The 16436-nt window shown below is 39.6% G+C and overlaps 1 protein-coding gene across 2 annotated transcripts in view; it reads left to right on the top strand.

Moving 5' to 3' along the window:
- EPHA6 (EPH receptor A6) overlaps window positions 1–16436 on the top strand; it is a 513385-nt gene that overhangs the window by 375385 nt on the left and 121564 nt on the right. For both annotated transcript variants that reach the window (XM_055703220.1, XM_055703219.1), the window contains exons 7-9: window positions 1423–1585; window positions 11965–12073; window positions 16285–16355. In XM_055703220.1, the coding sequence (XP_055559195.1) occupies window positions 1423–1585; window positions 11965–12073; window positions 16285–16355 (343 nt within the window). The remainder of the gene's footprint in view (window positions 1–1422; window positions 1586–11964; window positions 12074–16284; window positions 16356–16436) is intronic.

Here is a 16436-nt window from a genome sequence, read left to right as displayed (position 1 = left end):
TCCTTCTCCTCCTCCACTTAGCAGAAATATTAGTTTATTTTTGTGTCTGGTTTTTAATTTGGTTCTCGTAACAATCTTGTATGCCTACTGGGGGAATACTGACATACCTGCTGCTCTATGCCAATATGACTTTGTTACACCATGAGTGAAGCTGACTCGGCATGTTTTATATAAAACTGTTTGCTTTATATAAAAAAATATGTATTTTACACAGAAGAGGTTAAGAATCCCACAGAATCTAACTGAAACCTGTTCTTCTCCTGGTTATATCTTTTCTGTGAACCAGATGATTTCCTTCTTAACAGGCTGGAAGCACCCTTCGAGTAACTTATACCTACTCTAGTATTACTGCGTAGTGTAATAAATGTATATGGTGCCCTATGGGTATCACAGTTGGATTGTTAGGCATATGCCAAGGACATTTCTGCTCATTTGTCATTTTGGAGACAAATCCTGCTGCAACAAAGCAAAGCTAGCCTTAAGGCACCATATAAAATATTACAGATTACTGATCTATCAAGTGACAGTAACTAATGACAGGGAATAAACTCCCTCTTCTTCTAAGTCATGCCCTCACATAAAAGTATCGTCAACGACCCGTCTAGCAAAGCAGCACTTAGTTTTTGCACAGCAGTCGATGTGGCTGGTCACCCTAGTACAGCAGCTGGTCTGCAGCGGTAATTCCCAGTTTTCCCTGCACACCGTAATTCTCAGCCATCTCTGCAAGAGTCAGGAATTTGGAGTAGATGCCCAGGATCAACTGCTAGGAGATTAGCAGGGGAGTTCTGCAGAGACTGTTTCACCTCGTAGCATGTTAAGGAGAATTTCATCTACAACTACATTACAGCTACCTGGAAAGAAAAATGAAGTTCAGCAGCAGTGAAGCAGTTGAACCATGCTAGAAGTTTACAGACTTTAAAGAAAAAGTTAATTTTTATTTTCTTTTACCCACAGGTCTACCCACGGATAGCGCCGGCATTTTGGCACTACCTGCGGGTAGAAGTGAGTAGCGGGTATTTGAATACTCCCACATCTTTACTTTACAGCTTACTAGTATTTACCGACCTCCTAGTTTGTCCATTGTGCAAAAATACTGAGCTACCATTCTAGCTGCCATTTCTGTGAATGTAGTCTTGTACTAATTCCATATAGTTTTGACTACAGTGTAATTACTAACCCAAGTCACAAAGATATGATGTGTTTATATGCGAGATTAAAGACAAAAAGATGAAATCTAAGACAAGGCCATATCATACATTATGACTGTAGCACAAAATCAAAATACAGAAATCCATACCTGCACCTCTTACAAACACATTTTACATTCATGAGAAGAATATAGAGTTTCAGTTCTGTTATATCATTTTTGCAAAGTTTGTACAACTCAACTTGATATCATTTCTCCCCTCTTTTGTCCCCCAGGAGCATGAGCAGCTCAGCTATTCCTCCACAAGGTCCAAGGCTCCAAGTGTTATCATCACAGGTCTCAAGCCAGCCACCAAGTATATATTTCATATCAGAGTCAGGACGGCAGCAGGATACAGCGGCTATAGCCAGAAGTTTGAATTTGAAACTGGAGATGAAAGTAAGTTTCACTGAAGGGAAAAAAAATAATCATATGCAATAGAAGTAGCATCTAATTCTGAAACAGTGAGACCCTGGGAGTTTGAATGGCTGAATCCATACCATTTGCTTATCACAAAATGACCACTGCTCTATGATAAAAAACAAGTAAGCCTCAGCCTCACACTTCTGGATTTATAACCACAAATGAAAGTTTTAGCCCAGTGCTGCAGCTGAAGAATGTTTTCATCTGCAAAATTTCCATACAGCTCCCCTTCCAACTTGCGATGTTCTGTGATCCTGTATTTGTTTAACGAAGGCCTTGCTTTTGACATCTGTCAATATAAATACCCTTAGTCAGGCTCTACATAAGTCTAGCAGCCTCAGGCAAGCTCCCAGAACACAGCGACGGGGTCTTTTCTCTGTAGTTGTTAGTGATCCCAGACTCTACAAATAAAAAAATTGAAAACTTTTATATGCATTTACATCAACCAATAAGCCTACCACATTTTCCAGTAAGAAGCAAAAAGCCTACATGTTCCTACAGTATATACAAAAGGCTTGATGCTACATATGATGTCCGTGCTCTGAACAATTTTACATTTCAGTCATGTACTGCCCTCCCTGTTCAAAGAAACTGCACACAAGGTATTTACTAGCATTTAAGATATAATTAGTGTAGTAGATACAACACTAAAACACTCATTAATGAAATTACTTTAATTAACCAATTATGTATACCATGTTTTTCATTAGTGTTTTAGAATTCAAGTTATTTAAGCTAAAATACAGACTCAAAACTATATAAGTGTTTTCAAGAGTACCCATGGGTTTGTGTTCCATTTTCATTGCTTCTTAACTTCTATTTCAAAAATGTTTTAGGAGTAGATTTCCAATTGCTTAATGCCTAAATGGACTTTTTGAAGTTTGCTAGGTACTTAAGCCAATTGATTTGAATAGGAGCTGAGCACCTGGGTGCTTTCAAGAATTCCAGTAGATCCTTTCTGCATCTTCTGATGCAATAAATATTAGGCTTTAGGCACCCAGAGACATAACTTATCAAAAGTAAATGGTATTTAAATCTCTATGAGCCTATGTCATGTTTGTAAAAATGTGACTTACCCATCTAAATCAGAAAGACTGTGGTTCCAGTGACATTTCTGTCATTGGCACTGCTGATAGAAACATCTCCTGGGAGTGAGATTCCACCCACTCCTTCCCAGCCCCACATCTCCATCTCAGTTGCATTAATGCAACTGGCTCTTGGGCTGCGTGGTGAGCTAGAGCTCACAACACTCTTAAACATTTATTACCTTCTATTACTTCCAGGCACTCAGTGTGAATCTTGATAGCGAAACATGAATACACATTATTTATTTGCTGTTTACCAACATCTGTTGCTTAAGCCTGTTCCTGACTAAAAGTATTTGATTTGTTCTAAATGTAAATTGTGTGATTGAAAGGAAATGTAGATAGAATTGTTCTTTATGATCAATCGAGATGGAGGTGGAGAGAAATTCTGTTGCTGTTTGAAATGCTACCTGGAGCTAAATAAAGACTTCAGTTTAATTAGAAGGGTAGTTCAAAGGACCGTGTCTTATTCAAATATTTATACAGCACTGCTTTAGATTTCAAGGGAGGGGGGGATGGGGGGGGGGGGGGGGGGAAGCAAAGTAAGTGCCTGCTGGTAAATATTACTTATTTCAAATTGAAGCAGTACTCTGACCATTCAAGTGATGCCTTGTTTCTCTACAGTTATCTTACTTCCTCACAGCAGTATTTTGAAAATCGGCCTATTCTAAACTGTAGGGCAATCCATATGATTATGATCATTCATTTGTACCCCTTTCACAACACAGACCAAATGTCTGTAATTCTGTAACTTTTCCAGACAGCTAATGACCATAGATTGAAATGTAACATCTACCATATACCAATAGTCTTGATTTAAAATCTTCCAGTAATGGGGAGCTTACCATATTTATAGGTAGTGTCAGTGCTTAAGCCTCATAACTAAAAATCAGCACCTTATTTCTACCCTTTTTTTTAAATTTGTTTTTAATTTAATTTGTACCTTGTCACCCTTTTCTGCCAAATTAAAAAAGCAAAATAGTATCAGAAATCTCTTCCTCATCTAAATGTGTGCATGCTCGTTTTAAAACTTCTCATCTTTCTCATAAATTATATAAATGACCTCTCTCACTCTAAAAAAATCCAGATTTTCCAAACGTTGAATAATTCTGTAGCTCTCTAGATTTTTACCATCCTTTTTGAAGTATAACTTCAGAGCTGAATCTGATGCTGAATTAAATAGGAAAACTAAATCTTTTTATGATGCCGTGGACAGATCTAACACTGCTCACCTCCTTTTTTTTTTTTTTCTTTTTATTCTTTAGGTTTGTTTTGGTTTTTTTTTACCTATAGGTCTAAGCACTTGTAGCCTGAACTAGAGCATTGTCTCACACAGCTGAATAACTAGAACAGACCAACATTTTTGTCAGTACCGTTGTGTTCCAAGATACTGATCTACATCTAGGTGGAGGGATTAGGGAGGGTTATGCTGCACAGTTGTATCAGTACACATAAATGCTAATTCACCCTTGCTGGCATGCATCTCTCTTACAAAGTGGTCCAAGTCAAACTGTGTAAAGAGTCATAGAATCACAAAATCACAGAATGGCTTGGGTTGGAAGGGACCTTAAAGATCATCTCGTTCCAATCCCCTGCCAGGGACAGGGACACCTTCCACTAGACCAGGCTGCTCCAAGCCCCGTCCAACCTGCCCCTGAGCACTGCCAGGGATGGGGCAGCCACAATCTCTATGGGAAACTGTGCCAGTGCCTCACCACCCTCAGGGAAGAATTTCTGACCTAACTCTACCCTCTTTCAGTTTAAAGCCACACACACCCCGTCCTACACTCCTCGCCCTTGTAACGAGCCCCTCTCCCGCGTTCCTGCAGGGCCCCGTCAGGCACTGGCAGGGGCTCTCAGGTCTCCCCGCAGCCTTCTCCTCTCCAGGCTGAGCCACCCCAGCTCTCCCAGCCTGTCTGCACGGGAGAGGGGCTCCAGCCCTCAGATCATACTTGTGTCCCTCCTCTGGACTCATTTATTACTCTCGCAGTATGCAGCTCAGCTGAAGATGTTCTGATTTTTTACATATATATTCTTCTCTATTATTCTGAAAGATACCAAGTAGTGCTAGGCCAAAGCAGACTATTGCAGCTCCCTCCATTCCTACCCATCAGAAACAAGTTACTTGGTGAAAATTCCAGGTTTGCAATTGCTTTCTGTGGTCTTTCACATAGCCAGATTTAATTCATGTGGGCTATACTGATTTTATATAAAGTTAACATTTTCATGAGAAGGCTGGGAAGAAATTCTGTGTTGCCAACAGAAAATTAATCAAGTGAAAATCTCATAAAATTGGCCAAAAATATTTCAAGTCATGTGTTTCATAAAAATCCTTCTCAACTGGCACCAGCTTTAAACATCCTTCAGCTCTCTACAAACTGTGCATGTTACAGTCTTAGCATCTAGAGAAGAATTCCAGGACCAGTTGCAGATGAACACCTGAGGTTGTTCCATTTGAATATTGACATAATTTGTTAATAAATAGTGGTAAAGTGAGCAAGCCAAAATTAATTAAGATTTTTCTTTAAAGTGATAGAGAAGTTGTGGAAAAGTAATGGTTCATGAACTGTGGGATGGGTATACCAGTGTCCTAAAACATACTGCCCTTGGCAGGACAGCGCTGGCGTGTCTGCTCCAGTTTACTGGTTGAAACACTCTCTGTGCCACTTCACTTTTACAGAATAAAGCTAGATACATCATTACTAGGAACACTAAGACATTTTGGTATAATTATTAACGGTGGTGCACAAGGCAGAAAGGCCAAGTCTGTAGCAATAATGAGGACAGTTGATTAATCTTGCAGTGCTGGTCTGGCTTTTGGGAAGCCCCCTCACCTACCAGCAGACTGAGGCAGCCATTGCTTGGGGAGCGTGTTGTTCTTGAACTCTTATCCCTGCTGCAGAGACCAATAAATGGAACAGCTAATAGAGTAAAAATTGTACTTTCCTTGTGAAAGGAAATGGAGTTACCTGGAGAAGTCAGAAAACTTCTCTTCAAGGAAGCAGAGATCGATGAATGGATGTCGTCAAGCGTTTCTTCCACTATTAAAGCCAAGAGGCTGCTGCTGTAATAACTTTACAGAGCATAGTAACTACTGCTTTTGACCATGTTCCTAATTGACATTTTATTCCATCTCCCTGTTTTGCTACCTTACAGGCAAAACACTTCTAGCAAAGCTGACAGGGTTTCACCCCGACCTGTGCCACTGCTGTGGCTATAAACTGAAGCATAACCTCACTCACAGTTCCTGCTTTTATGTATCAGGAGTACCAACTGAATCACTACAAACAGCTCTGGTCCTTCCTAGGGTAGAATAAAATATATTCTGAGAATAAAAGATCGTTTGTCCCAGGGCAAACATGCTTTAGTCTTTAGCTGTTTTCCCTCTCCCTATTTTTCTCTCTCGCTCGCTCTTCTAACTAGCTGTTTACGGAAGACTTTTTTTGTTTGGTTGGGTTGTGTTGTTGTTTGCTGGTTTTTGTTTTGTTTTTTTTAAATTACTGATTCAAAGTATTCTTTTTTTCTGGAGAAATGTCTTTTTACTATATCACCTCAGAGGCCCTTGTGCCTCCAGTAACTTGTAAAATATGGAACAATTTACGGCTGTTAGGCAGTGCCATGTTTTCATGCTGTAGCTTTTGCGCAGGGCTTGTTCTAAAACCGAGGGTATCTTCCAGGTCAACCTTCACGTCATTAGGAAGAAAAAAAAAAATCTGAAAGGGAACTAGCTGGCTTGTTCCAAAAGGGACTTAAGGGGCAAGCTAGCATGTGTGCAGTGTGGGCTAGTGCCTGGGCTGAACAGAGTGATAAATGTAAGCACATGACAACTTTTAATCCAAAAGTAACGTAGACATTTGTATGCTTCAAATAAATCATATTAAGAATTAAAAAAAAAAAAAAAATCAGAAATGCTGCTAGAATAGCTGATTAGATAATTTATAAATTTGAGGACTGTGAAAACTAATTGGCCTGGAACCTTTATCATGATGAAACAATAATTTTAATTTGTTTACTGTAGGCACAGATGGTGACTTTCTTGTATTGTCAGATCTGCTGAATTCTCACATTCTTCTTCCTCTTCCCACATCCACAAAATCTATCTTTAACTTTTCAGCCTCAAATCATGCTATTTTGGATTTGCCACCAGATGTGATTTACACCCTGAACTCCGTTTTCTGAAGAACTCCAAAACTCAAGAGAAGGGTCCCGAATCGTTGAATCCAATAGAGCTCTAATATTTTTTCAAGCACATGCTCTGATTCATGCCACAACAGAGAAGAAATGTATTGAATTACCAATGCAAAATGGAGGGGGGGGTTGTTAGAATGTTTGAGGTTTTGACAATAGTAAATTCAGTTTCTGGCTGAAACAAACAAATGAGATGGCACATATCTCATGTGTAGAAACTGTTTTTCTGGGTCTCTGCCCATGGCTGCCTAGTCCTACTGTTCATTCAGTAGTAGCCACCACTGGATGCCTCAGAATGTCTCATTTTGATCTTGAAGTATTTGCTTGCTGTGGTTTATACTTTCAGGCAGTTGTTCTTCACATTTGACTTTGGCCTATCTCATTTCTCTACTGTGTATGTCCAGAAGGCCCAGAGACTTTACTTGTCCTCTGCATTTCCTAACCAAGAGCAACATCCTTGCTCAGATCTCAAATTGCTTGCACAGGCTTTCCATTCGCCCACCAGTCAGGAAGCTAATGTTAGGGGCAACATGTTGAAAGCTTTTCAAGCAGATACATGCCAAAAACTTTTAGATTCTTATGCTAGTGATGGCATTGTTTTTCCCTTTTAAAATTCCTTTTTAAGATTGCCTTTCCACTGCTTCCTTCCTTTCCTGCATTCCCCCTTAGATTGGAGCCCATCAGCTCACTACAGCACAGGAACTACAGCACTTATGAAAATGTAAATGTTACCCTAATTAGACTTTATATTTTTCTTTCCTACTGTTCCTAAGCACTGTTGTTTACGCCACCTTGTAAACCCATCTGACAGCCCGTTCCTGTCTGTTAGAGCTCCAGTTCTCACCAGCCACACTTATCTACCTCACAGCTACTCACAGTTATCTGTCTAGCTGTCTTTCTGTCACTTTTTTATCTTTCAGTCTGCTGGAAGGTCCGCTGCCTGATAGATGTCAAATTGAAATAACTAAAGAACGTAGCTAAAAGGCAGAAGTGAGCTGTCATTAGGGCTTCTAGCCCTTTTATACCAAATACATAACCTTTTAAAAGATTTTAAGAAATTTGCTCAAAGAAAAGACAGGAGAACAGAGCTGGAAGATTCTCTCTGTCTTTCATCCTCTTGCATCGTGACTAAAATATCTGCACCATCTCTTCCCGCCTACCCAGCGAGGAAGTGGAGAAGCCTCAGGGTATTTCCCTTCAGCACAGAGAGGAAGGAAAGTGCAGTTCCTCCTCCACACACCTGGGTGAAGAACTCAGAGAGGGACTGAGACAGGGCAAGGATGTAAGGAGTAGATGGTGGGGACAGAACCGACTCCAAGCTGGATGCAGAAGGGATTTCTGGGCACAGTTTAAGCAAGGAAGCTGGAATGATGAAATTAGACACTTCAAATGTCATTGTGGGCATCTAACCTCAGGTAAGCATGAAGAGTAATGGGACTGAAGAGTTTATCTGGGTAATACACTTCTGGGTACATGTATGATACACACTGCAATTGTAAAATCAAATCGCCACTTTGACTAATCACATTAGTTGCAGCAACAATGTGTTTAAAGAGTTCTGATACCCAAACATAATAGAATACTATCTAATCATCTACTGGGATAAGTAATAAATCCTCCTTTTTCCTCATCTTATGCTGCTCATTTTTTAAAACCTGTTTTTTGTCAAAATAAACTTACTGAGCAGACAGGCAGAGAGAAAGACATACTACCAGACAAAACAGCCAGCCCAGTTAGATAGATACTAAGCTCCCTTAAGAGTCTTAGCACTGCTGGTGGTTTACATATTCCTGTTGCACCAGCACATCCTTGCCCCCTTGCTTATCAGCCTCAACTATGGAATGCGGTGTGGCCCCATTCGTGGTACAGCCACATCCATCCCTGTGATCACAGAGCCACTGATCACCCCTGCACTGGACACATTAGCGCGGTGCACAGCTGGCAGATACAAGACCATGCATCGGAGACTGTAGAGACAACAAAATCTTGATTTTAGCTCTGTGATTGCTGGGCATGTCTAACAAATGAGATTCTGGGAAAAGTGCTGTGTACTTCTATGATTAAATGCAGCACTCTAATATGTGCACACAAGGAGATGAACTAAGGTTGCAGGGGCTTGTTTGGTTTTGCAACCTATCATAATTGTTTTTTTAAACTGAGTTTCTCTGTCTTGCATAATCAAGAATATTCCTGAGGAGAAGCACAGGGCCATATACCGATATGCCCAGCTGATGGAGAGGAAAAATGAAGGAAGAAAAAGCAGGAAACAAAAAAGATTCAGGAACATGTACAACAGAAACAAGACATGTAAAGGCTCTTATTTACAACTTGGACTTTAACTTAAGAGAAAGTTGAAGAAATTAGAAAAGAACAGAGAGATGGAGGGACATGCTGAATTTAATTTAGAATGGTGCAATGCTGTAAAAATTGTAATTATTGAGTATCCCTGATTACTCTCTTCTTGCTGCCTAGATAGTGTTTTATGGAACCTCTTACCTGCATGTGAGGAGCCTGGGTGTGCGCATACACATGTGCTTATATACGTGCTGTTCACTGCACTGTGCCTTTATTGATTTCTAGAAAGATCGCTTCAAGAAAAAATAAGTATTTCCATCATTTTACCTTACCTGCCTCTCTGTCAGTTTTTAACAAATCCACATTTTCCAATTATACTTCTCTGTCATTTGCGGGTTTTATCTGACAAGTAAATTAAGGTCATCGGGGAGCGTCAGGCCTGAAAGCCCTTTACAGTGATTTGGCTACTTGGGGAAAAAAAAAAAAAATCTCATGTATTGGACTCTGGCACCTCTGCCAACATAGTAAAATACAAACGAGAAACAGAATGATCACTTTTTATGTATGTTCAGTCTCAGCTAAAACTCGGATTGCTTAGGGATTGAAAGACCTAAGTCAGTCCGGAATTTCTCCCCTTCATGAATTTCTCCCTGGTTCCTAATAGGAAATATATGCCATTAAACTGATAGATTGCATTCTGGTTTAGCTAAACCAGCAAAAAATATCAGCTCGATTCAGCAGAAATGATCCAGGACACATTACTTTCTTCATCTTGAGAGCTGCAGAGCACTGCTTTGGACCATGGAATCAGTCCCTACATTTGCATCTTTAATTCTCATGAAGAAAGGCCCTGGGTTGTCTCCTTGGCAATGAATATCTATTGAAGCAGACAGCTAATTTCTCTGAGCTCATGGTTTGCTTTTCTCCTGATGAATTCACTATTTTTGCACACTCCTTTTTTGTATTAAAATGAGATAAAAAGAAAGAAAAAAAAAAAAAAGAAAAAAAACAATCTGAGGGCTGCAGCTTGTCCTCTCACTTCCTTTTGCAAGGATGGGCAAGATAGACTTATCTAAAACCTCCTCCTCCATTTACACCTTCAAACTGTGCCTGACTCTAACAATCTTTACAACATTTAGCACAACCCCCTGCTAGTCTGAAAACAGTATTCAGCATTTCATTTGCAGAGCCTGTTGTTATTGGCATTGTTACTTGTGTGGCATGATATTTGTTCTGCTGTATTTCTCCAACTAAATCTGACTCTGCAGAACATAATGCAGTGCTAGAATCCACTCCCATAATATCACTAGATACCATTTTGGAGATTAGCTATTCAGTGAGTATTTGCTACATCATTTATTGGAAGATGTATATATTTAACTTGTCTGTGGAGAGCTTATGACCACAGATACTGAATGACTTGTAATTTACTGCCTGTGCATATCTCCATTAAATTATACGGTCAGAAACCTAATGGCTGAAATTTAACAAGTTGTTTTTGCTGAAAATTTGACATAAACTATTGTTTTTATTTGCTTTACTACTTTTACAAAGCCAGTTTACACTGCTAATTTCTAAACCACTCATAAATATTATTTAGAAGCTAAATGTTTTTCTTGGAAACAGCATTTTATGAGGCTTTGGGCAGCAATGTGTGCATTGTAATGGGTTTGATCAACTGCAGAGTGAGAGAATACAGCCTGCTGACCTTTCTAGGCAGCAGCTTAGGTGCTTTCCCTAAGTTTTAATCGCCTGGTGCCTAAAGAAAGCTGAAGATTTTGCTCACGGAACCGTTTGCAAGTTTAAAAACGCAAAGCTGCTTTCCTGAGAAATCTAAAATTTCTTTTCTTTCCTACATTTACTACTCTTGCCAGAGGTCATTGAATAGAATTACTTATTCTTCTTTCAGAACAAAGTGGTGTTTCTCATGGAAACAGAAAGTTAGGTAAACATGACATAGTAAAATGTTCAAGTGTAACTGAGTTTAAGAAATAAAACTTTGGAGTCACAAAACAGGAGATGATAGAGAAAAAACTGAGCCTAATTATTTTTCTGCTTATGTAATACTTGGAAAGTGAGGACCAACTGGACTGGATGTAGTACTTTGTTAATGTAAAGGTTTTATATTATACAGAATAAATTAATATAAATAGCAAGTGTCTAGAGACTGGATAATTTCAGGTGATCTTTTTTAACTCCTAAATGTCATACAAAAAGCAGAGAGGAAAACACAAGGTGTAAGAAAATCAGTCTTTTCTTTCAACTATAGTGTTGCAAATCACCAGAGCATGTTATAGATAAAACCATACACATTTTGTGACAATAAAACTAAACACCTGACATACAAAAGGGTGTGTGAGGCTACACATTAGGTGTGTTTTTTCTGCTTTGCTGTCTTCTGAACCCAGTTTCATCTCTCTTACATACACAGCCCTGCTGCTGGCTTCGCTGGGACAGCTGGACGGAAAAAAATTCTGAATTAGATGTAGGATTAATCTAAAGCTAAAGAAAAAATATGTTCTAGTTTTGTGTCCAAAATCCTGTCACACTCAAACTTTTGTAACTTGCAAGTGTCTGATAATGCCAGCTCCTCATTTTAAAAAACTGTAAACATCTTCTCCCCTTCATTGTAGTTGGGATATGGATTACCGTTTTTCACTTCACAGGTATGTTCGCATCTGACGTACAGAGTAATGGCAACATTTGACCACTGAAGTGTTATCACCCTTTCTGCAAGAACCCTGGGTGATGGAACTTCAACCTCTTTTCTTTGTGCTTCTCTTTCAGCTTCGGATATGGCTGCAGAGCAGGGACAGATTCTTGTAATCGCCACTGCTGCTGTTGGTGGATTCACTCTCCTGGTCATCCTCACTTTGTTCTTCCTGATCACTGGGAGGTAATTAACACTACAATGGTCTCATTGAGTCAGGGTCAGAGTCATACAAGCCTAAGAATTTAAGAGTAATAGTTAAGTCATTAAACCATGTTTACAATGCTAAAATAAGGTTTAGACATAGTGAGGTGAAAATCCTCTTTGTTCAACACTGCTTATACTCGTAGTTCTATTGTGAGTGTTGGTTTTTTGTAAAAACCCAGTTTGGGATGCTAAGCAATTATGTGAAATTGGGAACTAGCTTGGCTATTTTTAAAATAAGTTTCTGGACCTTTTGCCTACAGAGCAAGAATTTAAAAATACAATGTACCTGCATCCCCAAGGCTCTGACATTAGAAGACAAAAGCCAAAAAACCTATGGTATTTTTTGGAAAATCTTACAGCTATCCGTTGCAAAGCTTTGAAGGGTGTAACCTTAGGATTTTTGGTGTCTTGGCCTTGGCAACGTAGCTTGCTAAAGGCACTGAGTGAACAATTCTTCAATACTTTTCCTACCTTAAATTTGTTTGGAAAAATCATACACAATTATGTATCTATTTTATATGCACTTCCAAAATTATGTATATATTTTGTATGCTCATTCCTGCATCTATTAAGATAAAATACAGGAATTATGTAATGAAATTAACCCAAGGAAAACTTTACTCCAAAAATACTCAAAATTATTCTATGGCCTGTGATACCACTGGTGAACAGAAAATAGCTTTCTGAAGGTCCTGTTTTATTGCTTTTTGACTTTTCTTTTTTTTTTTTTTTTAATTGCATTGAAGCTATGCCAATTAAATCTACATTGCAGCACTACTACAGGGGAATTCACCAGTCTGGACAATGATTATTTTTTGTAACTACCCTGATTCTTTACTTACAATTCTTTCACTACAGTGCTGATTGTCATCCTTCCTTCAATTGATGTGTTGATCAGGATCAAATAATGACATTATGCAAACTGGATCAGAAAAGCATTTTGATTTGGGTGGGCAGATGCCACGTTCAATTACACAGTGAAGGTTTTTAGGGAACTCACAAATTCTAATCGAACATGCTAAAAAACGCACATTGAGTTGGAACATCAGTCCTTGCTGGAGCTCAGATTCCCACAGGTGTAGCTGCTTCCATGCTGCCTTGTTTCCTTTTTCACTGAGCTTCTGTGTGTCTCCTGTGGGATTTCAGGACTTTACCTGCTTCCACCCGGAAGCAAAGCAGAATTTAAGAGGACAAAGGCATTATGTCCCCTTCTCCTCTGTGAGACATCAGCGGCACCACGGTGCTGCCATGGATCGAGAAAGGCTAAAAGCAGACTGGTATGTGCAGAGTGTGGGCCTTCGAGCCAAGGAGTTGGGCTCAAGCTCCTGCTGCAGGCTCCGTAGGGGCTTACGTGGGCTCAGACCCCTCTCTACATTCTTCCCCTATACACTCTTCTCCATAAAACAGCCGGTGGATGACCTCTGTGTGAGGAATGGTCTCCGTGGAGTTTTCTTCTTGCCCACCTTGGGGCCAGGAAAAATCCAGAGCTGGGATGGGAGGCCGCGCTGTTCCTGTCCTGGTTCAGAGCCTGCGTTTGTCCTTAGGGAAAACACATTACACTGACCCCTCTGAACGCGGTAACAGTCACCGCGGGCAGGGCTGGTATCGGTAGGCGGTGCTGCGGTTTCAGGTTTGTAATGAAGTTTCTGTTTTGTTGGTGTAGCATTACCTCTAATTTGAAAATTAAGTGGAGTCCTACCAGTATAGGCTGGAGGTTTTATTTGCAGTACCCCAGCAACCAAATATGGCACTACAGTAGCTGCCATTATGGAATTAATGCTCGGTCTGCTAAATAATAAAACCACTTAAGTCTAACATTCTGTTGAAGTTAATGGGAGCAGTTAACACTGGAACACATTGTGACCTTAGATAATCTTAGAAGCTAAGCAAATATTCCTGTGATTACTACAAACACTGACAAACAGTAGGGTCTTTCAGAAGAGAGAGGAATTACTCAAACTTTCGAAGAAAATGATCGTGTGGAATCCTGGAACATAACTCAAACTCTTCCTTTAGAAAAAGGTCAATAAACTCAGGAATTAAAAAAATATATGGAAATAGATTTATTTCTGCATTTATTCCTCTTGTCTGCTAATTTTAAGGATATCAGAGTTTCTCTTAGCTTTCTAGCATCTTACTCAACGGAACCATTTCAATTATGTAAGATACGATTTCATTTTGAAGTGCTGCTTAAATGCAGTGGTAAGAGTGTATTCCACAGAAGACAGAACAAGAAAATTTTAAACAAATACTCAATTTACTCTAGGACTGGAGGCAAATTTCTGTTGGAAAAACGGGATCAGTACCCTACAGACGTGCTCTGCTTCACTGTTTAGAATTATCAATTCGATGAGCTGTGGAGTTGCAGGGCTGCTGATGAGCCTGTTGACAGTGGAGAGGCTGGGTTAAGTGAGCACCTGCCTCGGCACTTTGCTGAGCGATTACCCACTGAGAGCAAGGAGGGAGCGTGGCTGTCGACTGCAGGCAGAAAAATGAAAGCGACGGAGACTTGGAGGCGCAGGATACGCAGCAAGATGGGGGTCTTGGCTAAATGCCAGGCAACGCAAACTTAAAGCTCAGTGTGATTTGTTCTTCTCATTACAGAAATCATTCCTCCCTGATTGTTCTGTAGCTAGCGCTAACGGGGAAAGGGGAGCTGGAAGACTCCTCTGCTGGTGATTACTCGCTGGCTTCTGTAGTCAAATTGGGGCAACATGCATACTTAGGAGGATTGGACAGGGTTAAAGCCTTGTTTCTTTGACCTTTCCCTTGTGTAAGAACTTGAGTTCAGTGTTGTTGGCAGTTGGCATGCTACAGAGCAGTAGATCAGGTCCTAAAAACGGCACTGGCATATTTAGTGGTCCCAACAGCTGATGTGCAATTTAAAGGTTCCAACCAAAGCTGAGAAGCCACCGGTTGCTGTTTCCCTCTATAAGTGTATATAACCATGAGCTTCAGAAGTTTCTGCCTTCTGGTGTTCATCATCACATCTGTAGCAATAAATGAATTTATGAGTGTTCCTACTCTGCTTCAGTATTTCATATGAACCATTGAAATGAGGTGGGTACATTCACATTTTCCTCATGTCTCCATTGTTAGCATTTTACTGGATAAACAATCTATAATTATAGTTTAGTTTATTTTATAAGGCTGGTAATGAACACACAGAGGCCAGTCGTTTCTTTCAAGCTGGTCTTGAAACTGAATGTCTGTACAGCGATGCACATGTCCGCACACACTGCTGTTCCCCACCAGGGTCAGTGCCTCACCAGCCCTTAGCCCAGATTTCCCTCTAAGTCATACTTCTTAAACTCTTCAGTGAGTGAGAATGAGCTTTAAGACCAAAAGCAAGTATTTTGGGGTTTCTTGATTGCAACAGTTGCTCCTATCATGTGACCCTCTAAATCAGCATTAACAGTCCCACACGTAGGCAGTAGCCAGGCTGGGGGATTTCGTTACAGGCAACCTGAGAGCTTGCCATTTGGCAGTTTTCTCCAACACACCCTTGCACTGTCAGGTAAGGTCACTAACAATTCACAAACGTCCACAGTTTTGTGTTGTTTGCCAAGGATTTGCGATTTTATAGCAATCATACAGTCATATGTTTAAATCATCATATTCACATAGGAGGCTACGTATTGTTTATCGTATAGGATAGCTGCTATCTCAGAAGAAGTCAGTGCCTGGCTCAGACTGAACAGCGCTACTCAGAAAAGAAAGGAAAAACAAAGCAGTCCTGGTGTGAAAAAATATTTCCTTTTTTCATGAAACATGATGAAGTCATAGAAACTATTACCTCATGAAGAAAATATGAGCTTTTTTGACCCTTTGGATATGAAAATTAATAAGATCATTAGTAAAAACCAATGTATGCAAATAAGAATTCAGGGAAATGATTGATTAAAATATCAGGATTCTTTGGAGGAGTCGAACTTGGAAATAAAATATTGGATCAAGCCTTGAAATTAAGTAGTCATTTTCATACTTATCATTCAACCATGATTTATCTTTATTTGTATCTAATCTGTTTGTAGTTCTTCATGCATATTTCTCTCTTTAGATTAATAAATAAATGTATATTCCAAATGCAAAGATTTTGGCTTTCATAAAAGTGCAGATAAAACTTTATTTACCTTCGGTTTATGTATGACACGTGTTTTAATTAAAACCTCACTTGTTTTTCTCGAAAGATGCCAGTGGTACATAAAGGCCAAAATGAAATCTGAAGAGAAAAGAAGGGCTCATTTGCAAAACGGACATTGTAAGTAGTTCAGCACTGAGTTACAGAATATCTGTATCACGTTTTAAATGAAGAATGTTCATTGTTTTCTGTACAGCTTTT

The sequence above is a fragment of the Falco cherrug genome, chromosome 2, assembly GCF_023634085.1.
Source record: "Falco cherrug isolate bFalChe1 chromosome 2, bFalChe1.pri, whole genome shotgun sequence".
In the NCBI taxonomy this organism is placed as follows: domain Eukaryota; kingdom Metazoa; phylum Chordata; class Aves; order Falconiformes; family Falconidae; genus Falco; species Falco cherrug.
The sequence above is the reverse complement of the archived record's forward strand: the minus strand, read 5'-3'. Positions and strand labels throughout refer to the sequence as shown.